Source organism: Sordaria macrospora, chromosome 1, assembly GCF_033870435.1.
Source record: "Sordaria macrospora chromosome 1, complete sequence".
NCBI classification, from domain to species: domain Eukaryota; kingdom Fungi; phylum Ascomycota; class Sordariomycetes; order Sordariales; family Sordariaceae; genus Sordaria; species Sordaria macrospora.
Genome location: NC_089371.1, coordinates 954,666 through 977,891, shown reverse-complemented (window position 1 = coordinate 977,891; position 23,226 = coordinate 954,666). Strand labels below are relative to the sequence as shown.

At 52.1% G+C, this 23,226-nt stretch overlaps 4 protein-coding genes across 4 annotated transcripts; all 4 read right to left on the bottom strand.

The window, feature by feature from the left end:
* Positions 1–2,478: 2,478 nt before the first annotated feature.
* On the bottom strand, positions 2,479–4,040 carry SMAC4_05267 (40S ribosomal protein eS4). Its single transcript, XM_003347017.2, has 3 exons — positions 3,978–4,040; positions 3,344–3,766; positions 2,479–3,098 (listed from the first exon to the last, which is right to left on the bottom strand). The coding sequence occupies exons 1-3, from the start codon at positions 3,989–3,991 to the stop codon at positions 2,750–2,752; spliced, it is 786 nt and encodes a 261-aa protein (XP_003347065.1). The 5' UTR covers positions 3,992–4,040; the 3' UTR covers positions 2,479–2,749.
* A 405-nt stretch (positions 4,041–4,445) lies between these two features.
* SMAC4_05266 (uncharacterized protein) lies at positions 4,446–6,869 on the bottom strand. Its single transcript, XM_003347016.2, has one exon. The coding sequence runs from the start codon at positions 6,861–6,863 to the stop codon at positions 5,028–5,030; it is 1,836 nt and encodes a 611-aa protein (XP_003347064.1). The 5' UTR covers positions 6,864–6,869; the 3' UTR covers positions 4,446–5,027.
* Positions 6,870–16,204: 9,335 nt separating this feature from the next.
* On the bottom strand, positions 16,205–19,879 carry SMAC4_05265 (uncharacterized protein; the record flags this gene model as incomplete). Its single annotated transcript, XM_066090254.1, has 2 exons — positions 19,139–19,879; positions 16,205–19,086 (listed from the first exon to the last, which is right to left on the bottom strand). Exons 1-2 carry the CDS (start codon positions 19,683–19,685, stop codon positions 16,205–16,207), a joined length of 3,429 nt encoding a protein of 1,142 aa, XP_065945489.1. The 5' UTR covers positions 19,686–19,879.
* Positions 19,880–21,273: 1,394 nt separating this feature from the next.
* On the bottom strand, positions 21,274–21,492 carry SMAC4_05264 (uncharacterized protein; the record flags this gene model as incomplete). Its single annotated transcript, XM_024655402.1, has 1 exon — positions 21,274–21,492. The coding sequence occupies one exon, from the start codon at positions 21,490–21,492 to the stop codon at positions 21,274–21,276; it is 219 nt and encodes a 72-aa protein (XP_024511295.1).
* Positions 21,493–23,226: the final 1,734 nt, after the last annotated feature.

Below are 23,226 nucleotides of genomic sequence, written 5' to 3'. Positions count from 1 at the left end.
AGGGCCGAGTCTTATGGGGACGACTCTTCCTTCAGCTTCTTCACTAAACCCCGTATTGACCCATTCACTGGCTCAAGTCCCTGTTCGACGTACCTACAGTCACTCGGAAGAGCTAGACTGAAACGGCGTCTATGGCGAAGGAAGAACTTACAACACAGACATCGGTCACTTCGGCTTATCTGAGGGGTGCGTCAAGCTGGATTCCTCTGTAAGCCACTCAATGGTGACTGGCTCTCAGTCATGACCACTTGCGTAAAGACGTTTGTGTTATCTACACCTAGACGATGCCGTGCACAAAGTGTGCTCTGTTATCACCATTGTACTGACTGATCAATGTTGTTTCCAAGAGTCGATTTACCCGGACACTAACCATTTAATCACGAAAGAAAGAGAAGGCACAGAAGGATATCTTCGTCCATGGCGCCAATGTCAGGCCTACTGCCTACTCGGTCAAGCCCCGACCCGGGTGTACTGCCCAACTGCCCCGTCAAGCCGTCGAGCAGGCAAACATCACCATGATTCGCTCGGATCAAGGACACTCGTCACCCGAACCCGCCATGGTCTTCGTAACCAAGAAGGGAGCAAGAAAAGGACCTGTACAGAGATCCAGTCATCTGTCTATGCTTGCTCGGAAATGCCCCATCTGGTTCTACTCGTTCACTTCCCGCCAACACCAACATCAACACTCCACTACACCAACACTCCGATCAACACTAAGTGTCATCACATCGTATCTGACATGCCAGCGTATCTCATCACACCCGATTCCTTCCGGACGGGCCAGTCTTGCCTTGCACTTCAGGAACAGCGCGGTAGCCGCGTTTTGCGCCCTTACCCTCTCCCACCCATTTCCAGTCACTCGTCTGTTTCCGCTTCCCATGGCCTCTCAACCGCAGCTCTCAAACCCAACCCAGCAGTTGACGAACACTGTACTGCTCAGCCCAACCCTCCCGAGTCAGACTTCTGACTTAGCTATTTGATGCCCGATATGATGCTTCCGGCGCCACTATCACAACGAGGTACCCTCTGTTTAGCCGCTTGGACTCTCGTGTCTTTGAAGGTGATTTTAGGAGAGTCTCAAGGACACCTCCAAGAAGAGAAAACCCAAAAAGTCTTCAGGGGTAGTGACTCTCGTTCTCTAGCCGCCCGGGCCCTTTCGCTTCCCACCGAACCCCTTCCCTCTCTCCCGCCTACTTCCCCACCTCCTTTCTGTTGTCTGGCTTACGGGGCACTGCCGCCACTTATTTCTTCCTCATAGAGCCTTTCACACAAATAGGTCGTCCGGGAGGAAAGTAGAAGGAAAATAACTATGTAGAGGTAGTGGTCTTCGCTTAGAAATAATGACCGACCAGGGGTAACCAAGGGTAAAGGTAATGAGAAGGAAAAAAAAAAAAAAAAAAGTAACACCCTGACGTTGGTTCCCAGTACCTGGCTAACAAGACTGACACTCCCTTTATCCCCTCTGTAGGTAGGTACTCTGTGCTTCCATTTAGAGCTAGATCAATGACGAAGTAGCCATAGAGCATAGGGGGAGCACTTCGTTGGGGTACCCGACTGGACTGGCCTGTGCGAGGTACAGCTGAATTACCTTTCTCTTCAACGAGTTGGGTTGGCAGTGAATTTAAATTTCGAAAGAAGTTCAGTTCTGCGATAGGGATTTCAATGATGTAGCAAATGATGGTCTAGACATCCGGGGTTAACGTCCCGTCTATCCCCGTGAGAAACAAGAGAAACATGAAAACCCAATGAGAAATGAATTCTCGATGCCCCAATTCCCAACTCCAAAGTCCATGGCTATCAGGTTCAAGTACATCCGATTACCGCGACACTTGAAGCTTGACGTGTTATGGTTATCCAGCAAGATAGTCCAAGCGTGAATGAAGTGTCCCAAGAGCCATGATGAATCTTTTTGTCCCCTCGATATTCTACCATGTGAAAATTGAACTTGATGACCCAAGTTCGGTTGTAATCCGGTTGGCGCGCTTGAGAATCCATCACTGTGATCACAGACGGGGCCTTAACAAATCCATGAAATATGAAGGCTGGGGGAGCAGGAGGCAGGGGGATATCACCAACACGTTTTCTCGTGGTAGCATCGAAGTTAGGTTAGGATTATGGGACTATGGGGCGCCCAGACGGAAATAGTTCATGATGGGTAAGGGCGGGAAGAAATGGGGAGGAGGGGAGCGAAGGGCTCGAGAAGTGACCAAATGATCCGAGTGGTTCAAAGCCGAGTGGGCGAGTGATGAGAGGTCGTTGGTTTGATGTGTCGTCCGGATAAGGTCATCTTGGGCATGGTTGGCGAGCACGTCGTTGGGTGATGAGTTGAACCCAAGCTAGTACTAGGACCCTAGAGCAATGTGATGGTCACGGAAGTCGGAGAGATCTCGCCAATGGATTCAACGATATAAGCAACATCACATTCACAATAGCGAGATGACAAGAGCTGGATCAGACAGAGTTTGAATAAGGTTAAGGGCACGGGGGCCCACTTGTTGTAATCCAGTTATCAGGAGCCATGTTTGATGGACATCCATCTAGAACTAGAAAATACCTAGGGTCCGGAGCTAAGGCTCGTCGCTCTTACGCGACGGGTATCTTGAAATTTCACATTCCCCGTTAATAACTCCATCCCAGCATGCATTTCTTCATCGTTAGGTATCAACCAAAGCCAGAAGCCCCCGTTTTTTATGCCCCGAAATCCTTAGTCATGGGAACCAGCACCAGAAAACACCGTACTTGCACACATTTAGTGAGCAATGGCGTTGGCGCGGCGGCGGTCACGCTCCTCAGCGATGGAGAGCTTGACACCCTTGCCCTTGGGGAGGGAGATCCAGGGCTTCTCGGAGCCGATAACGAAAACGTTGGACTCGCGGGTAGCGAAGGTGTTGTCAAGGGCATCCTTGACGTGGATGATGTTGAAACCACCATCGTGACGCTCACGGTGGGTGATGACACCAACACGGCCCATGTTACGACCGCCAGTAACCATGGCGATGGAACCAGTGTCGAACTTGACGAAGTCCTCGATCTTGCCAGTCTCAAGGTTGATCTTGACAGTGTCGTTGACCTTGATCAAGGGGTCGGGGTAGCGGATGCTGTTTGTCACGCACATGGGTTAGTCAACCGTGGGAAAAATTGGACGTACCAGCCGTATAGATCCTTGCTTGAAGGTATGTGTGATGCCGCAGAGGAATATGTTCCCCCGTTCCACACTTTCCCACTGTATCCCGCAGAACAAAAGTCGCTAAGGACAAAAGTAGGGAGTGTGGAAGAAGGGTGAACTTCCACGCGTATCTACCAAAGCTTGGTCCAACGGCTGATAGATGTGGGCAGAACTTACGTCCTGGCATCATGCGTAACCAAGAATGGGATACCGCCCTTGCCGAGCTGGACGCGCTTGACCTTGCCGAGCTTGTACTTGGCCTCCTCATCCTGGATGCGGTGGACGGTGAAACGGCCCTTGGTGTCGTAGATGAGACGGAAGTGCTCGCCAGTCTTCTCGATGGTGATGACGTCCATGAAGCCGGCGGGGTAGGTGATGTCGGTGCGGACCTTGCCGTCGACCTTGATGAGGCGCTGCATCATGATGGCCTTGGTCTCGCGGTAGTTGAGAGCATACTTCAGTCTGTTGCGGACGAAGACGATGAGGGGCATGCACTCGCGGAGCTTGTGAGGACCAGCGGAAGGGCGGGGAGCATAGACACCCGACAGCTTGTCGAGAAGCCAGTGCGAGGGGGCGCTAAGGCGCTTCTGGTGCTTCTTCCTGAAGTAGGGAGCAAGAGTCAGTCATGGCCATCCGCCATCAGGTTTTGCGATTGTGACATCTCGACGTGATCTTTTGGTGTTGCAGCGTTTGGCACCCAATTTCGAAGACGTGACCGAATTCGAAACTGGTCGCCCAAATGCAGCGTCCCCGAAAAGCATCGTCTCGTCGAAAGCATATCGTCAACGATCCATAGGGGTGGTCTACTTACGGTCCTCTGCCCATTTTGACGGTTGGCTAATGGATTTGCTGGTCGAGAAAATCGGGAGGGAAAGTTCGTCGAAGAGGCCGGCCAGGTAAATATGAAAAGTGTTTTGTGCCTCGAAAACCCTAGCGGCCTGTGTGCAGGCGGTGAGAGCCGGCAATTGCGCTTGGCGCTTGGCAGTCGCGAATCCGCCTGGTCTGTGCTCCACCTTGTGGTTTGCGCCCCACCGCGACGCCTCACTTGCTGTGGAGCAGTCGCCAGCTGAAAGCCTGGAAGAAGCGAGCAATCGGGGTTAGGGTTGACGTCAAATGATCGTCCTTCCCGTCTCCGGACTGTTGCCCCCCTGAAATGTGATCACCATTTTCTCCCGCAGTGGCCTGACATCATGAACAAACGCTCTTATCAGACTCGGTTGATACGTTAACTCGCAAAGCACCTCACGATATTCATTCTGGCATCAGACCATGCATTGATCAAAGTCAATCCAACTCCTATTTGCTTCGCTCGTGTACTTTGAACACTTTGGCATGCTACTGTTAGGTAGTTATGCATGCCTATCACTGGTATATCTTCTTGTTTCTTGTATCTCTCTCGTAATCTCGTCTTCCTCCCGAAGTGGAAGGTTACTCCCGCTTCAAATCGTTCTGTAGATCTGATATCTGTCTCAACCAAGGAGACGTTCTCCATGAATATGTGTGATACACTCCTCCCAATGTTGCCTCTCCTTCCTGAGAGACAAATGCGTGTCCCTGATTTCCCAATGCCAATCTTTTGCCAGCCCCTTGACTGACGCCGCCCGGTGTATATAAACGCAAAGAAAACTGTTTCTCGAATCCCGCCCTGATGACCGCTTACGCCCTTCATCTAGAAACCCGTATACGCTGATAACATAGCAAAAACAAATTGAAGTTCGTCAGCTTCGAAACGATATACGCTGGCCGTTCCCTGTGCGAGAATTCCCCTGTGTCGGAGATGTCAAAAGATCTCTCTCGTTGATGGCAAAAGATTGCAACATTTGTAGCAAGCTCTCTGTATGCCTACCTGTTACTTCGTCGTTTAAAGAGCCCTCCGGTGGGCGGGCCCACCCGATGAACCATCCTGACCTCCTGGAAGGACCGGCCCCCCTCCTCCCATACCTCCCTGTCCGTATCTCAGGCGTTCAGAGGCTGAAGGGTCTTGGGCATCATTTAGCAGAAGTCGGGAAATATCCATGTCAGGCGGTCCTCCGAAGTATGACGACGGCAAAGGACCGTCAGGCATGTCCGCAAAGACAGAAGCTAGACCGGGCAAAGTCTCTGTCGGATCGCATGTTGTGCTCGGGAGCCACTTGGGCAATTCTTCCCTGGAACTCTGCCGCGATACTTGCGGTTCGATAGATCGAGCTATGGTCGGTTCGAGACTTTTCGACATGGTAGGGTTGATGGAAGGTTCCAGTAGATTGATGTGGGATGAAGACGCCTCCGCGCTGCCACGGGCTTGTTGGTCCTTGTCCCGGGGATTCGTCTTCTCGATGCTTGCGTAAATGGCAGGATATTTGTTACGAACCCGGTCACGCAAATCCGTGGGCTGGCGGCTTTGAAGATGATACTCTGGATCGCGTTGGATCTTGGTCCAAGCAGGCCCGTGCTTCTTGAGTCCTGCCAGAATTTCCTTGTCGTCAAGGTCCGTAAATGGACGCCTTTCACGACGGTGAGACTTTTTGAATGGGCCCCTTATTCCCAGCTCGACAAGATCTTCCATCTTCTTCCGGTGTGCCCGACTTTTTCTCTGTTTCGCAGGGGCCGAGTCCGAATCGCCCCTATCCTTATCACTCGGTCCAACTTCTGGGTTGCTCAAGAGAGCGTCCAGCGACAAGCCGTTCTTGTGCCTGCTGTGGTGATGAACGTGGCTGCTTGATTCGCCTGATGTAGACTTGTCGACCCCAGGACTTCTCTTTGCTGACCCGGAACGCAGCTCCTCGGGACAGCAGGTCCGAAACCGGTCCTTGAGGTCACCCGCAGTCCGATCGTTGAACTTGTAGTCGGGATCCTCCAGAATCGTCGTCCATTTTCCAACACCATGCCGACTGACACCCAGCAGAAGATTGTTGGTTTCCTCATCGGACCACTTCCTCCGTGGTTTCGCCGCCCTTCGTTTTGCCTTGCCACCACCACTGGTCTTGTCCCCGTCTGTTGGGGGTGGTGATGTGATGGACCACTCCGCAGGGGGTGTTGTTGTTGTCGAGGCAGGGATATGGGCCGGAGGAGTGAGATCATGCATATAACCGCTGATCCTCGGTGGCTCATGGTCAACACCAGAGAGTATCGGGGGAAACCTGCTGGCGTTGGGGTTGGGTGGCGGTTCGTGGAGTCCGTTGAGGATGGGTGGCACCGTGACTACTTGTTGAAGAACCACCTCTTGAGTGGACTTTTGTTTCTTGAGCGGCTGAGGTAACTGGACATAATCGTCTTTGGCAGCGAGGGCCCGCTGTCGCTTCTTGTTGTAGGCATCGTGGAGAGCATCGGGGTGGTCGTCTGCAGGCCTGCGCAGAGAAGAGAGGGATGTACTGCTCGCCTCTGGAGAGTTGGAAAGCAGCAATTGGAGTGAATAGCTCGAAGGAGGGTGACGAGCTGCAGGATCGCTTCCAAAATGGTCTATCCTTGGCGTCTGCTTGGCCAACGACTCGTTACTTAGCGTATGAATCGGCGGTAGTGTCGGTAGTTGGTTGTCGTTTCTCTGCTGCTGCTGCTGCTGTTGATGCTGTCCAGCATCACGGGGCAGAGTGGGTAGGAAGAGCGAGTTGTTGTTCGCAGGGGTCGTTAGAGGACCGAGCTGAGCAGGTGACGGGCTATCGGCTTGCTGAGTGTTGAGTACGGTTGAAAGGTGCATCAGCCGTGGCTCGATGGTAGCCATCGTGAAGGAAGGGTTGCCTCGAGGAAGCCGGCATTGGGCAGTCGGCGAGGCTGGACCCGGGGGCGTTTTTGAGGGCGACAGCGTGGATGGATGAATGGTTGAGTTTAGTGTTAAACTGCCTGTTGAAAATTGGGTTGTTGTGACGGGATCGTGGATGTGGACAGCGCGATCTGTGGTGATGATGACGGAGGAGGGGAGTGGATGGCAACTCTTTTTTTTCTTTTTTTTTCTCCCGAGTCCAAGAAAAGCACAAGATGGATACTTATTTGAAAGAGAGAGATCTATTAAAGAAGAAAGACGAGACCCAGACCACAAGACCGTCGATGCCGACAGCGCAGGAAACCGAGACTGAGACAACGTTGTTTACCCTCGTGACAAAGTAAAGGCGGGGAGGAAAGACGTGGGAGGAGGGAAAGGGAACGGGAAGGAAAAAAGGAAGTTAGAATTAAGGATGATTCTCGGACGAGGTTGTCCAGGATGATAGGTCTCGGCTTTCACTCACTTTGGGAGGTTCGATGGAGTGGTACGTACAGGTAGCAGGGCCTCAATTGTTCGCTGTACCTTCACCACTTCCTTGGCCCTTCTGATCGCCCCATTGGGTCCCAGAAGCTAGGTCGTTCGATAACTGCGGTACTTGCCCTGGAAGGTGACCCGCAGCACCCGGCCTGGGAGCGAGCGACCTGCATATGCGTTAGGACCATCGTAGTGGGAATCCAGAGAATGGAAGGATGGAATCCCACACGCTACCGCACTGTGGTACGTACCTCCTCTAGTACCCCCTCGTGGCCCCCCCAACAACGGCGGGCGCTGGTGGGAAGTTGGTGCTGGAAAGGGAAGGGAAGCTTGGCACCTGAAGGGGGTACGGCAGAGTGTCCAATGCTGTGGACTGCACCATGATACCTGGTGTCTGTTATGTGCGTTTACGTAGTACATCTACACTAGATCTTGAAAACGTCTCCTCCAGCTTGGCACGATCATAGTAGTCTTCTGACGTGTACCTACTTTACATTACATGCCTACAAGATTGTGGGAGACGCGCAGACGGCATCTTTGTTGAATCCGATATCTTGGTCAGCTGTCATGGTCTGCCTGGCTTCAGCTACCTTGACCGGTCCCATCAAGTTTGTTCCCGGCAGCAAGGGAAGCTGGATAAGGTGTTGTGTGTTGACTGGTAAACCTTGACAACACTATTGAAGTGGCCTGCAGATGGAGAGAAGAGACTGGAGAGCTACCTGACTCGTGTTTGTCCAGCTGCTGATGGGTTAAAACAGGAGGCTTCCCTAGACTTTGGATACTTCAGTTGTCATGGGTAGCCTCCATGTGCTCTAGTCCGAGTAGGTGTGATGGACATTGTGGACGAACAAGAGTGAAACAAAAAGACCACAAAGTCCCCGAAGTTGAGAAAATAAGAAAATAAGCGCACGGCTGTTGCGTCTTTAACGTTAACAGCGATACAGGTAGCCTGTACAGGTGTAGCTAATAGTGTACGGTAATGGGTGGGGTTAGGTAGCTTATTGGCTCTCAGGGCAGTGGACAGTGGACACTGGGGTCCTTCCTTCTCTTTTTCTCTCCCCCTTCCCTCGCTCGATGATCCTCTTGATCCGGGCTCCGCTCCCCGAACACAGCACAAGCTCGCCAGGCACCATACCTAGGTATCCAGCATCATCCAGGGGATCACTCACCAACACCAAAGGGAGAGCTATCACAGGAGTCTTTCCCTCTTGACTTGCAAAGTACCTCACATGGCCTGTTGTGTGTTGGTTGGTACTCCTCTATCACTTGGCACCATCACATTTCCACATTTCACTTGGTTGGAGATCGTCCGAACACGAACTCTTTTTTTTCTCCCCTTCAGGGCCTTTTTTTTTCTTCGCCTCCTTCAGCTCCGGTCTGCGGAATGCGCGCAAGGCTCTCAGGCTCTCAGGCTCAGACGCGTCAACTCTCTGGCCCGTGGACGGACAGAGTGTGGGATGGAATGAAGAAAGTGGGAGAGTGACAGGAGGGAGAAAAAGCGAGGGAAAAAGAAAAAGAAAGAAAGAGGATTTGACGTTGAAATGGAAGCTTCCATTCTCCGCTATTCATCAAGTTGCATTCCGCTGTCGCAAGTCAACCCATTCCGCGTCCGCCGCCACATTGGGGCGTCTCACTCGCCATGATTGTAATGAGCGAAAGCAGAGAAAACGAAGGAAAAAAAATAGGATGATGCACCTCGGCTATCGAATGAGGACGCACCAGTACCAATTCCACCTTTCATTGGGCTTCAATTGGGGGGGGCAATTGAAAGGCATTTACGGCACTTCCCTCTGTCAAACATGCTGGCCACTCATAGCAACGATACGGCTACCCACCCCGGCCGCTTGGGATGGCCTCCACTGCTGCTTGCCCACCACCTCTACGGAGTTCGGAATTCACTGAATGGTTCAAGGGGAAAGGGCAACCAAGGGAACCTCCCAGCAGCTGAGGTGCGGCACCGCCATTAGTGTACACACTATTCCCACAGGCCACTGTTACACTGCAACGACACCAGGGACACCACCACCAGAGATTCAAAAACAGCGAGATACACCCGAAGCTTATGCATCGCCAGCGACGTAACCTTTTCTCTATACTACGACACTGGCATGTTGACATGTCATCTGAGAACATCGTCGGGAGATCTAACCCTCTTCTGGGTCTCTCATCCGTTGCTTTGGTGGTGATGCAGTCCTGCCCATGGAGGTGCCGTTCTAGGCCTGGACCACTGAGGAACCACCAAGGACCACTCACACGCCAGTGGCAGCGGGCCAGTGGAAGCTGGAGTGGCGAAGCAGGCGTCTGTCCCTGTCCAGACCATTCCCTTTTCCCCTCCAGACCCGACCGGCAGGTTTGACGCCTGGAAACCCGCCAAAGCCGCCAACCGCGGAGGCATGTACTAGACACATCTGCTATCTGGTCCATGCACTAGAGGTACACAACACACACGAGACGACATATCTCATCAAAGCGTCCTATCAAACACCCGTCTCACTCATCCCTCCACATCTTGAATGCCATGCGCCCGCGGAACAACCTTTTTTTTTTTTTTTTTTTTTTTTTTTTTTTTTTTTAATCTGCCAGATACCGCGCTTATTAGCTTCATTAATCGAAGCTGGTTCCCGATGGCAAAACTGCTAGACGCCGTAACCATCTACACACGCGAACCTCATATCGATACCGTTGACTGGCTGGCTCCTCACCCTGCCCACGCCCATTTCTCGTGGAAATTGGTACATAGTACCGGACAAGCCAGATCGTCACCATACTGGCTACTGAACGAACAGCTTGAGAGACAAAGACCGGGAGGGACCATGCCAGCTGCAAAGCAAAAGGTGGACTTGCCCGGAGTCGGGCTCGCTTCCGCTTCCGCCCCCAACGACTTACCTTACCTTTGTCAACTTCGCCTCCATACCAGCTCACTAATGCCAGATATCGGTGGAGATGATGGCACATGAGTTCCATCCCCGATCTTCGCGCGTCCCATCAAGCGATCCATAATCACCGCCGTTGACGCTTGTTGCAGTTGCATCTGTGATTCGTTACGGAAGGTTGCTTCTGGCCGTCTGCTTGAGCCCCGACTCGTTACATCACATCCACACTGATGAGGAGTGTGCAACAGACATCGTCGAGCCTGCCCTGCCTCGTATGGTTTCACAGCAGCAAGCCCGGGTAAAAGAAAGAAGTCCTCGCACTTTTGGGAAATGCCGGTCATATCCGCTGTCAAGAGTGAGCTCAGTGAGGTCACCGAAGCAAACTCATGCAGTCGGAGGGAAAAAAAAAACTCTACATTTCCTCAGGGGCAGGTGGCAACTTTACAGACGACATCATCTCTCGAGATGAGATGCCCGGCGGTCACCGCTTCCATCTTCGGCCCGTACCGAGTGGAGATGTAGTATGACCGATACTCCAGCTTCTAAGCTGTAGGAGTTCAAGCTTGCGAGGAGGAATCTCTTATCGTGAACAAGTCTTTGTTGCGAACCGGTTGACGGAACCTTATTGGGTCTAAGGACTCGGCTTAGCCTCCGACTCCTGATGGACCCTGAGGCTCGTGTGCCAAAATAGTGTCAATCCTTTCAATAAGAGATGGATGTGGCTCGAGGGGGGATCCCGGATCGACCCTGTTGTCCTGACAGGTAGGACACAACTCTTCCGCTTTGCCGTGGCAAGGGCAACCATCTACGTCAATCCTAAGGGGCCAGTCCGTCACCGCTTCGAGACTCGTCAAATATCCATCTTCAGCCAAGCCAGCTGATCGTTCTGGGCCTCAGCATGAAGGAATACACTCGCAGATGAGTCACGTTCAGGCGTCCAGACGCACATACGCATGAACTATACCCAAGTCCTGCTACCAATACTTGTGTGAGGCGAGCGTGTGCAGACAAAGAAAGTTCCAACGACATACAATGTCATGGTTTGGTAGCCAGAACGCCTGGAGTTCAAAATCACAGTCACACAGAGTTGGCAGACGGAGACCCCATTCCTCGTCACAAAGAGTCTGAGGTGCATTTATACCCTGCTAGCTACGCGTGTAGAGAAACTCGAGGACGTCCTTTCGGGAAATTGCCGTTGGTCCCGATGAAAAGTCTGCTACAACTCACTTTTTACTACTTGACAACTGGTTCGAGCCCAAATGATTCCCCTTACCCTGCCTCGTCTGCCTGTGAACCCGACGGAGAACTTTTCACTGACTCCTTCTCTAGCTCCAGCCACTGCGCAAGCAAGCAAGACAGACGTGTTACATACATGCCTCCTGGAGTGAGTTGGCATCTGACGAGTGCTGGCGTTAGTGTGGATGTTACCATCGCCAAAGCACGTTTTTTTACCTGATCGTTACCTAGCACGACGCCTGGTGGATGCCCAGCCAAGCACAGAACAGGCAGGGTGAGAGCCGGGAATCCTCCAGTCCATCGCCGAGTGGCCGATCCCCAGACACCATTGACTTGTGCGCGCCCAAATGCCACTCGCCGTTGTGGCCTCTCTCAGGGTGTCCATACATGTTTGATCTGAATCACGTACACTCGGACACTTTTTTACTGTTACTCTGTCATTGGGGCATCCAAAACTCATCAGTGTCACAAGATGGAAGGTGAAGAAGGTTCTTCTATTTGGAGAATTCCTGTGCGAAAAAAAAAAAAAAAAGCACCACTCGGTGCCGAAACAATTATCATCATCCGTCCCACTACTACATTCGCCAGCATTAAAAGCCGTGTTTCACCCGTACCGCCGGGATGTCCCCGTTTTACGTGCCACCTATACTACGTACCCAACCACTGCTCATCCTCGGGCCTTGTCGGGTAGGTGTACTGGGCAAGTGTGTCGTGCACCGGCACGCAAGATCCGGGCCCGATGATCTTGAAGAGGGAAAGCAAGAAAAGGGGAAGTTGAGCCCCGGACGGACAAAACTGATGTTGCAGACTCTTTCTTTTCTTGCCCTCTCCACCACACTACACAATGGTAACGTAACAGTACACTACATACTGCTGCGATGGTGAAAGTCTTCATCGTTCACAAAATGTACAAAGGCAAAAAAGAAAAACCAGCAAATGAAATCTCACCGGCAGGACTCCTCTTTGTAAGACATTCATTCTTATCAAACCCTTCTAGAAGCTTTTCCTTTCTTTTTTTATAATCTCCCTGTCCGTCCACCATTCACTCCATGTACACGACCTTCACACGTGCTTTTTATCTGTGTTCATTCAGTTCAGTTCAGCTACCAATGTACAACACATAAAAAAAAGCTACACTACTATCGCTCTCCCTTGACATCTCGAACTCGGTCTCAGGGTCTCTCCCTTCACGAACACGCAACGCCCCCTTTTTAGCATCTTTCTCCCCGAACGGACTGACCGAAGTTTTAGTCTAATTCGGTAGTGACTTTCTTTCTTTCGGTCTCTCCAACCCGTAGGTTAGTACTAGTCCAGTCTAGCCTCCCGACTGTTTGGGCTCGCTGTGCTGCACAGTGTCAAGAAGTGTCCTGTGATGGGGGCAGAGCTCACACAGTACAGATATCTGAATAGTGTGTAGTGTAGTATAGTCTGGTAGGTAGTGTTAATAAAAACTTGCTCACTGACACTCAGCTCATTCTGGACCCTTCCCAAGAATAGGTACTGTTTGGGTTCAGGAAGGCCGACTGGGCTGTCGCAGCTTTGCTCTGCTCTGCTCTGTCTGGCCGTTTCACTACATATCCTGGACTACGTATCTAAGACTAAAATATTGAGGTGGGAATGCGGAGAGTGAGGACTGGATACATTGAAGAGAGAGAGAGAGGTAAGGAACTGTTCTAGACCGTTACACAAGAACTGACTTTCCCGCTCACGCTCACGAGGGAAAGGAGAGACATACATACATGCATGCATTCCATACCTACCCGGCATACATACCTAGGTAAGTACTTCCAGCTTTCATTCTCCCTCGCTAACAAGCAGTACATCTGACTGAACTGGTCGCAAATCTGGAGAATGAAATCCCGGTAGGCAGGTACCTATCCCACATTTCCTTATTCCTGCCTAGAGGTACCTGCCTACCAATCTGGCTGCCTGGGTTTGCTTCGCTTCGCTTCGCGCTTTGTGCCAGTCGTTCGGAAAGTTATTACATTACCTGCATATCCCACATTGACGCTGCTTGGCAAATCCTAAATCCCAAATCAAATCCCAGATCAGATCCATAAATCTGGTTGTCTGATACACACACATACTTTAGAAGAGCACTGCATCTCTCCCTCCTCTCATTTCTGGTCCGCTCTCCGCGTCCGCTGCGGTGGTCCGAAGGGGTCTCGAGTGACTGAATCGGATCGCGGATCGCGGATCGCGGATGGAAAAAATCAAGGTCAAGTCCAAGTTCGAATGTCAACATGGACCAAAGACACACAGACATGCATGCATACCTACTTTGTAGGTACATACCTCTAGGTAGTGTGTAACGTCCCCTCAACAACTCAACCCACGCGGTTCCGAAAGAACGGTGCTACCTAAAAGAAGCCAAGCGAGAGAGACAGAGACAAGACATTGTGGCTTGAATCTAGCCCGTCCGGCCGGGCCTTTGACCCGAGTTAGGTAGGTTTCTACTTTTGGAATGTACCTACATTGCACGTGATAAACGATCACCGAACAGGAAAAGCGAGAACAGGGACAGGAACAGGAACAGAAACAGCCCAGTAAAAGGCAGCTAGCCGACTGGCGACTGATGCTCTCCCTACATGCCATCCATCCATCCCCACGGACCTGGGAGCTGGGAGCTGGGACTGCAACCGAAAAGGAAAAGTTGAGACATGCACATGGTACGATTATAGACGCCAAGCGGAAGCGCCACATTTTCTTTATTCTTCTTCCTTTTCACTAGAGGTACGCAGCACTACACACACACACCTCAGACACTATGGGCCGCCCACGAGATACAGTAATCGCTTTGAAATCACTTTGAAAGTTTAAGGGACTGAACTGACTAAGACATTGAATTGGAAGGGAAATGGACGAAATGGGCAGCAAAAAAATAAAAATAAACCCCAATAAAACTCTACAAGTGAGAGAGTGAGTAAGTGAGTTCAGCCCTTCAGCCCTTCTGTACGTACCTACAAACCATATCCAGAAGTTACCTATCCGAATGCGTGTGTACGTTAGAGAGGGCATGGAGATATAGGTATGCATGTCTCATAACCACGCAACAAATTTATTGTTGACACAACCATAACCCAAACACCCGGATACGCCTTACCACGCCAAGGTACCTTACCTAGAATGCGTGGCATAAACATGGACCTAGCATGGCATGGCGTGACCATGACATCCACATGGCATGATATTGCCGAAGCTGGCATTCAGTGCAGGTCTTGCAGGTGTGGCATATAAATATCGACTGGTTTCATAAGGTTACCTCTCTTCTTGCTTTTTCCGAAGAATACATACCTAAAATATGCGCGAGAGAGAGAGCAGCTTTTACTCTCGAGCCAAACAACTACCTCTACCTACCTGGGTACGTAAAGTAGATATGTTCATAGGGAGCAAAGTCCAAAGGACCTACAACAACTCAACCCCCAAGTCACATCGAAACAACCATGGCCGCTCGGGATGCAGTCAACAACTTCCCTGACCCATTCGCTTGCTACCACTATCCAACCACCCACTACCCATTACCCACTACCCCCTACCCACCAACCATCTGCAGACCGCGATACTAAACGCCAGAGATATGAGCCCACCTGCATCCCTACAAATCCGGGTGATGGGAGAAAGGAAATGACGGGAAGCATAGGTAGATTCCAGGAACATCCAATATCTAATGATTTCTCGTTCGAGCCAAGCAGTAGTCACGTCAGGCCGTCAGTAACTTCGATCGAGATCTGGTAGGGAAATCGTACGATGCTAGTGTTCGGCGGAACGGGAATGGGTAAGGTACATAACCTAGGCGGGCGGGTAGGCAGGTACGGAAGGCACGGTAGGCATGGTACATGTAGGTAAGCAAGTAAGGAAGTAAGCAATCTGATTTGTAGGGAAGGTAGGCAGGTGAATAGGAAGTTGGTGTAACTGGTAACTTAACTCTACGGTTGAGTAAGCCTGACTTCTAGTTTTTTCGTCTCTTTTATCTGTCCTTCTTTGTTATTACTTTGTGGTGTTTGTCATGTTTATATCTTGCTGATAATACTGAGATAGACACTGTTTGCCACTGATCGGGTTCGAAGCAAACCGACGGCACTGTGGAATGAGTATTATTTAATGTTTGACTAATAGATCACATCGTGAAGGGAGATGGCGAAGAGAGATAACGAAGTGGACGAATAGCCGGGAGGTCTTTAACCAGCTCGACTGTAAGTAAACCCCTTTTCACGAACAGGCTTCACAAAGTAGATTGCGACACGTTCACAACGGCAGAAACCGTAGAATATACTCATCATATCTTATTTCATCCAAAAATATATACAAAGAAAAAACAAGAAACAAGAAGAAGAGAAGTCTTAACTCTAGGGAATAAACAACAAATAGAAAAATGAAAAAAAAATGAAAAAAATTCAGATACATGTTCGCTCGCTCGCTCGCTCGCTTTTCTTCCCTTTCATCTTCCAAGATGAATGCATACAGATTGAAAAAACCCATTGGTATGGACATGGACATGAACATGAAAGATGGACATGAGACAAGAAGAGATGATGCAGATGCAGATGCACTAGGTACAAACAGCCATTTGATGTACACTATGTAAAAAAAGGTCTTTATGTAATGTCCAGTATGTCCAAAAAAGCTAATGTAAATCATGCATGTCCAAAAAGTTTCTTCTTCATCCTTTTTCAAGTCTCATCCTCCATTCAACATTCCTCCCAAATGCATTTCAAAAATTTACAAAGCAAGAACCAAAGCGGCCATCAAAGCAGGGACACCGAAAGCAACAACGTTGCGTCCGGCACCAGCAGTGACGGGGACCTCCGAGGGCTCAGAGCCAGTGACGGGCTCGGTCTGAGCGGGAGGCGCAGGCATGCTGTAGGTGGAGGGAACGCTGGAAGGAGCAGCCGAGACGCCGGTGCCAGCGGGGGCAGTGCCGCTGGGGACGGCAGGGGCGTTGACGACGGGGGGAACAGGGTTGCCGCCGGAGGGGACCTCGGAAGGGAAGGCCACGACGGACGACTGGGCAGGAACGCCGGCGCCAGGGGCACCAGGGGCACCAGGAGCACCGGGAGCGGAAGCGGTGGGCTTGGCAACGGTGACGGTGGTGAAGTGCACGGAAGTGACGGAGGTCGTGGAGGTGGTGTCAACCTCAGGAACGCCGGGGGCACCACCGGAGGGGACGGAGACACCAGCACCGCCGGAGGGAACAGCGGGAGCAGAGATGGCGGGAGCACCAGGGGCACCGGGGACACCAGCGGAGGGAGCAGCGGGGACCGAGGTGGCGGGAGGGAAGGCCTCGGTGATGGGGCAGACAGTAACACCGATAGGCACGACAATGGTGGTGACCTGGCCAATCTTGCCGGGGCAGTTGGTCACGGTAGGGGCGCAGCTGGTGATGGTGGATGTGGTGGTGGTGTAGATAGTCGAGGTGGTGAAGCCAGCGGGGATGGACTCGATGGGGATCGAGGAGGTGATGATGCCGGTGGGAGCGTTGGCGGAGGTCTCGATGGCGGTGACAGGGCAGACGGTGGTGGCGATGGGGACGACGATGGTGGTAACCTGGCCAATCTTGCCGGGGCAGTCGGTCACCTCAGGAGCGCAGCTGGTGATGGTAGAGACGGTGGTGGTGTAGATGGTCGAGGTGGTCCACTCCTCAGCGGGGGCGGAAGTGACACCGGCGCCAGGAGCAGAGGAGATGGGGCTGCCATCGGTAGGGCCAGCAGTAATCTCGGAGATGATGCTGGAGACAATACCGGAGGGAACAACGCCGGAGGGAATGACACCGGAGGGAATGACACCGGAGGGAACAACACCGCTGGGGATGATGCTCTCGCTGACAATGCCGGAGGGAATGACACCGCTGGGAATGACACCGGAGGGGATGATGCCGCTGGGGAGGATGCCAGAAGGAAGGATGCTCTCGCTGACAATGTCAGAGGGAACAGCAGACTCGGTAGCAGAGACAACAGGAGCCTCAGTGGAAGAGACGATAGCAGACTCAGTAGCGGAACCAACGGGGGCCTCGGTGGTAGTCTCATCCTCGCAGGTGTCGTCCTCAGTGGTGGTGCTGCTGATGATCTCGGAGCTGCCGCTGCCGCTGGGGATAACGACGGGGGCAGAGGTGATGATGGAAGGATCAACAGTGGTGGAGGAGCCATCGGAAGGACCCTCGGTGGCGGAGGGGACCTCGGAGGTGGTGGTCTCATCCTCGCAGGCATCATCGGTGGTGGTGGGGACCTCGGTGCTGAAGCTGATGCTGATCAGGCTGGACTCGGTGATGGAAGCGGACTCGGTGACGGAGGCAGACTCAGTAGCGGAAGCAGTCTCGGAAACGATAGCGGACTCAGTAGCAGACTCGGTAACGGAAGCAGACTCGGTAGCAGAGATAACAGGAGCCTCGGTGGAAGAGACGATCTCGGAAGAGGTGGTAGTCTCATCTTCGCAGGTGTCATCCTCAGTGGAGGAAGGAACCTCGGAGCTGACAGCGCTGCTGGAGATCACAACCGGGGCGGAGGTGATGGTAGAGGAAGCAGACTCGCTGATGATGACGGAGGCAGACTCGGTAGCAGAGACAACAGGGGCCTCGGTGGAAGAGACGATCTCGGAAGAGGTGGTGGTCTCATCTTCACAGGTGTCATCCTCAGTGGAGGAAGGAACCTCGGAGCTGATAGCGCTGCTGGAGATCACAACCGGGGCGGAGGTGATGGTAGAGGAAGCAGACTCGCTAATGATGACGGAGGCAGACTCGGAAACGGTCGCAGAGGAGGTGACAGTCTCGGACTCGGAAGTAGTGCTGGAGACGGCCTCGGTGCTGGAAGGAGCCACAGAGCTGGTAGAGGTGGTAGACTCAACCGACGAGCTGGAGACGGAGCTGGAGCTGGAGGTGCTAGAGCTGGTGATGACGGCAGAGCTGGAGCTGGAGCTGGTAATAGTAATAACACCCTGCTTGATGCACAACACCTGGCCGACCTCAAGTGCGCAGGCCGAATCCAACTTGGGGTTGAACCTGAGGAGATCAGAAACAGAGAGGCCATTGTTCTGGGCAATCAGATAGCAGAACTCGCCAGGAGCGACGGTGTGGTAGGCGGTGCAACCGATGGCAGTGGGAGCCGGAGCAGCAGTGGTAGTAGGGGAGGCCTTGGCACCCTTGCAGGCGGTGTTGATGGCATCAACAAAGGTCTTTCCGTTGGTCGCCTTCTGGCCGTAGTAGACATCCCAGATCATGGCACCACCGAAAGAGGCGCGGGTCTTGTACGAGCTGATAAGAGAGGCAGCCTTGACAGGCTCGAGGTAGCCAGAGCCAGCGGCCTCAGAAGAGCCAGGAAGACCAATGAAGAGCTTGGCGTTCTTGCTCTTGCCGGAGGCAATTGCAGCTTCCCAAGCCAAATAGTTGAAGCCAGTGTTCAAGCCACCAGTCGCAGAGGCAGCAGCGCAGCCAGGGTTGTTGTAGTACTGGATGAAGAGGGCATCAAACTGGGCACCGGCAATGATGTCCTTCATCTTGAAGTTGGCAGTATCAAGAGGGCATTCGGGAGCGGCGGTGAGGAGGTATCTGCTGTCGTTGTTATAGTACTGGCGAAGCTTCTTGGCCAAGGCAACATAGGCAGCTTGGCCGGCTACAGTGAGTTAGCCGGTGTTCACTTTCTCTTAAAGCTCTAGACGACATACCTGAGCTGAACTTGACCTCGATATCCAAATCGAAACCATCAACCGAGACGTGGTTACCAGCGTAGTCGAAAGGACGGGGTCCCGTGTACTTGGAATCGTAGGGACCAAAAGACTTCCACAAGAAAGTGGCAAACTCCTCGCCCTTGGTGTTGCTAGACAGAGCATAGTTCGATCCCGTGACCGAAGCACCACCGATGGAAAGCAGAACCTTCTTGCCCTTCTCCTGGCAGTACTGAATATCCGCCGCCATGACGGTACACTTGCTGAGCAGAGGAGACGCCAGGCTGGTCTTGGAGTTGGTGTAGTAGATGGCATCGCAGTGGTTGCCGAAGTTGGTGCCGGGGTAGTTCAGGCCGGACTTGTCCTGCTCGGGAGAGTTGTTGACGAAGCCGATAGTAACATAGTCGAAGTTCGCTTGGTCGCAGTGGTCCCTGAGCCTGGTGGCTCCCTTCTGTCCCCAGTAAACGTTGACCTTGGGCTCCGAGACGGCGGTGGCAGCCTGGGCGGTAGCAGCCAAGACGGCCGCTGCCACAATACTTTTGTGCATGATGATATTAAGTGATTAGCTTTTGTGTTTTGAAAAAGAATGACTATACCCGCAAAGAAGGGATAGGTGAGTAGTAATGGCCGGGGCCTAAAGAGTGAATGTGGTGATATGATCTCAAAGAGAGGACGCAAACACAAGGCTTGCACGGCTGAAAGCACGCCGTTTGGTGATGGACTGAACAGGGACCAAAAGGGACGTGAGGAGGGGAAAAAGAAGAAGATCCAAGAGCCGGATGGGTGGGCAAGCTTACCTTTCATACTGCTTCCGATCTTGCACGGTTGGTGAGGGCTAGCGTTCCGAGTGTCCACGAAGAGTCTAGCTCGCTGAATCCTGGACTTTGTGACGAGATGAGCCATGCCCTGGTCCGGCCAAGCGCCTAAGCTGGGTCAGCGTTCCGGTAAGCCAGTTTGGCCAGGTTACAACTGTGCAGTTGGGCTGTCAGGATGCAGGTGGAAATTAACCACGATGATATTTGTTCAAAGTGGGATTCAGAATCATCTTTCCCATTGGATGACCCCTCGCCAATGCATCATCTGGCATGATTTTCTGGGGTCTGGGGACAGAACCGTGCATGTCTTCCGTCAGTGCTCTTCAGAAAACCGGGGCGTTTCCAGCTCGAAGATGGCTACGGAAATAAAGATCTGTGATGCGGCACAGTGAGGGAACTCTGTGCATAATAGAATCGATGTTCGCTGCTTGCCTATACCTACTTACACACAAAAAAAAAAAAAAAACAGATAGGCATGAAGACGCTTGGGACATAATGCCAATTGGCCGTCGACAGTCAGGCCAGCCAGCTCGTAAAGGCAGCAGAGGCACAATGGCTTGAGTGAGGACCGAGGATGTACAGCTTGCCTGGTGTGATTCCTCCTCTCATCCTCATTTTCTCCTGTGTCTGTCTCCTCTCTCGCTGCAATCTCTTGGACCGCTTTTTTAGCCTGGTGGGTGTGCTGCCTGGGCTTCTAGCGCTGTGCTCAGAAATTTGCTAAGCGGATGACAGATTCAATAGCTCGGATGGAAGAGTCTGAAAACCCCTGGCGGCCTTCCCTTTCCAATGAAAAAGGTTGCATTCGATGGTAGGCTCAAGGTAGGATACCCCTGCCAAGACTGCAGTTGGTGATTTTGGGTGCCATCAAACCCCAGTCCGCGTGCTGGTCTAGCCTTCTCGGGCCTTGGGATTCAAGAACAAGATGCTTCCAGGCCCGCCATTGGTCCGAACGCGCTTTCAACTCTCCTGGACATCTTCATGGCTTTCCGCGGGTTTGATAGCCTGATGCTGGCGCCGGCGTCGTTGTTCATGCTTACCGCACATCGTGTGTTTGTGGGAGCGAAGGATTGCTGGCTGGCTGACACCTGGTCATTGAGATCGGTCTGCCCCAAACTGGCTCGCCGAAATGGCGTCTTGTGTTTGCCCGATGTCAACCACGGAAAACCGGAAATTGAACCAATCCCCCACTACCGGGTCCCCTATTTTCATCAGTGGATACCCCTTTACCATCCCGTCCGCTGTACACAGTAAAAAGCCACAATGCTCGGGACCAAACTTCCGGCGATAAGAGGCGTCCGTCGATGTCCCACGCAACGTAAATCATAACAAATGTTGTGCGCTTGCTTCGATTCCGTGATATATGTTCTCCAGGTTTCTGCGAGGCGTCTTCTCTTCATAGCGGTCGCGGGATATCATGCATGGATAAGGTTGGGGTTTCTGTGCCCCATGCATGTTGTGCGGCCCAGTCGCACGTGTGAATCCGGACTTTCTTTTTGACGCGATCCTTTGACAGCCGAGAATTGTGGAAGGGATCAACATTTGGGCTTCGGCAGCGGTGTTTGATTCCCCAGCGGCCTAGCTGTGCCCAGCCGGCAGGCTCCCCAGAATGGCAACGCTTGCGGACAATCCGTGCGGCTCTTGTCCAGACCGCTGATCAGTGGGCTGGTGGGCCACCGATGTCCGTTCCCCGGATCGGTCCCAGTTTGCCGGATTCACCACCGGATGTTTTATGCGTCGAGTGGACCCCACCCGCTTGGGATGGCGTCTCCGTTCGGCGTATCTCTGTCACTTAGATCTCCGGTACCCATGTGTCCGTTCTCGTCTTCGTTCGGTGGCAGGTTTTGCAGCTCAATTTCGTTGTCGCTGGACAAGTGTTTTTGGTTAGCCGTGGTTTGTCACATTGAGAAGTGATAGGTAATCGCAGTTTACCCGCAAGAAATCGACTTACTTGTCCGCGGAATCTCCAGCTCTCTTTCCCCAAATACCGGCTATCATTGCGCAGATGCCATCTATTTCTGTCCAATTCCATTCCTTGCACTTGCTGTATACCTAAGAGAGCAACACGGCGCAACCGATTATCGTGAGGATGCCAAGGAGGAGAATCAGAGGAATTTTCCATGGTCCTGTCGGGTATTGCGGGTACAACACTCCCATGTATTCTCCACTATAGACTTCCCAACCCTCAGCCATTGTGCCGACAAAGATGTAGTGTTGTTATGGTAGAAGAGGGGCGGTGATGATGTCGACAGCAAAAAAAAAAAAAAAAAAAAAAAAAAAAAAACCGGCAGTAAGAGGCGGGGACTTGATGCCTGGCTTGATGATGCCGATGATGGTGGACAAGTAACGACTGATGTAGCCAAAAAGATGGGTGATGAATGATGGAATGATGGAATGAAGTCCTATTACCAAAAGGCCAAAAATTGTTGTTGCGTGCAAGGGAAGAGAGGAAGCTTGAAGCATTCATTTAACAAGTCCAAGACGGACACGTGACTGGCATCAGTGGGATGAGGAACACTTCCCTTAACATGCAGAGGTGGAGGGAATGGAAGGAGCATTCGAATGTGAGGACGTCTTCTTTCCCTTTCTGACGCAGTTTGGGAGTGCCTGCGTACGGTGCTGCAGATGTTTCGGTGGTCGGACTTGGAAGGAGCAGATGGGTGGCTTCCGTTGTGACCCCTTTCCCTCGCCAGTATTGTTTGGTAAATAAGCAATTCGAGTTTTCACCCCTGCAGTGAGGTGATGTCGTCTGTTTGCGGCGACTGAGCACGGATCCAAAAATAATGTGACTTTATTTGAGTATATCAGTTGCGTCTGAAACGGATTTCATGGCCTTCCTGAAAGTAGTATTGCCGTCTCATATTGATGTATGGATGGATCTCTTCCATGCCAAAGTCGTCTTGAAATGTATTTTGACAGTCACGAGAAAATCCCGAGGATCATCACTCCCTCATAACCCCTCGGCGCGCTATGGTCCCCATGTAGAGACGTACTCGTAGCTGTCCTCGTCGCGGTCCGCGTCGCACCTCAGTCTGTCTCGTCACCGCAATCCCAATTCTCAGGATCAACTCACCCACCCACCAGTCTCCTTGTTCTCTGCAGCCTCAAGACATTTCATGATTACTTCCATCTCCTTCCTCATATCGTTGACAACATCCTCCGAAATAACTGTCCGCGGTATTGTTTCCGGTCCGCAAATTTCTGCCAGAAAGACTTCAATCTCCCCAGAATCCGACAATTTGCTGGAGGCAGCCAAGGCCATCAGCATGCCGTCCC

Bases quoted from the DNA above. Each gene is read 5' to 3' on its own strand.
- SMAC4_05267 (XM_003347017.2), bottom strand. The intron at 3,099-3,343 runs GTAAGTTCTGCC...CGTGACAAACAG, and splicing joins GTTACGCATGATGCCAGGAC to CATCCGCTACCCCGACCCCT.
- SMAC4_05266 (XM_003347016.2), bottom strand. From the start codon at position 6,863: ATGGCTACCATCGAGCCACGGCTGATGCACCTTTCAACCGTACTCAAC.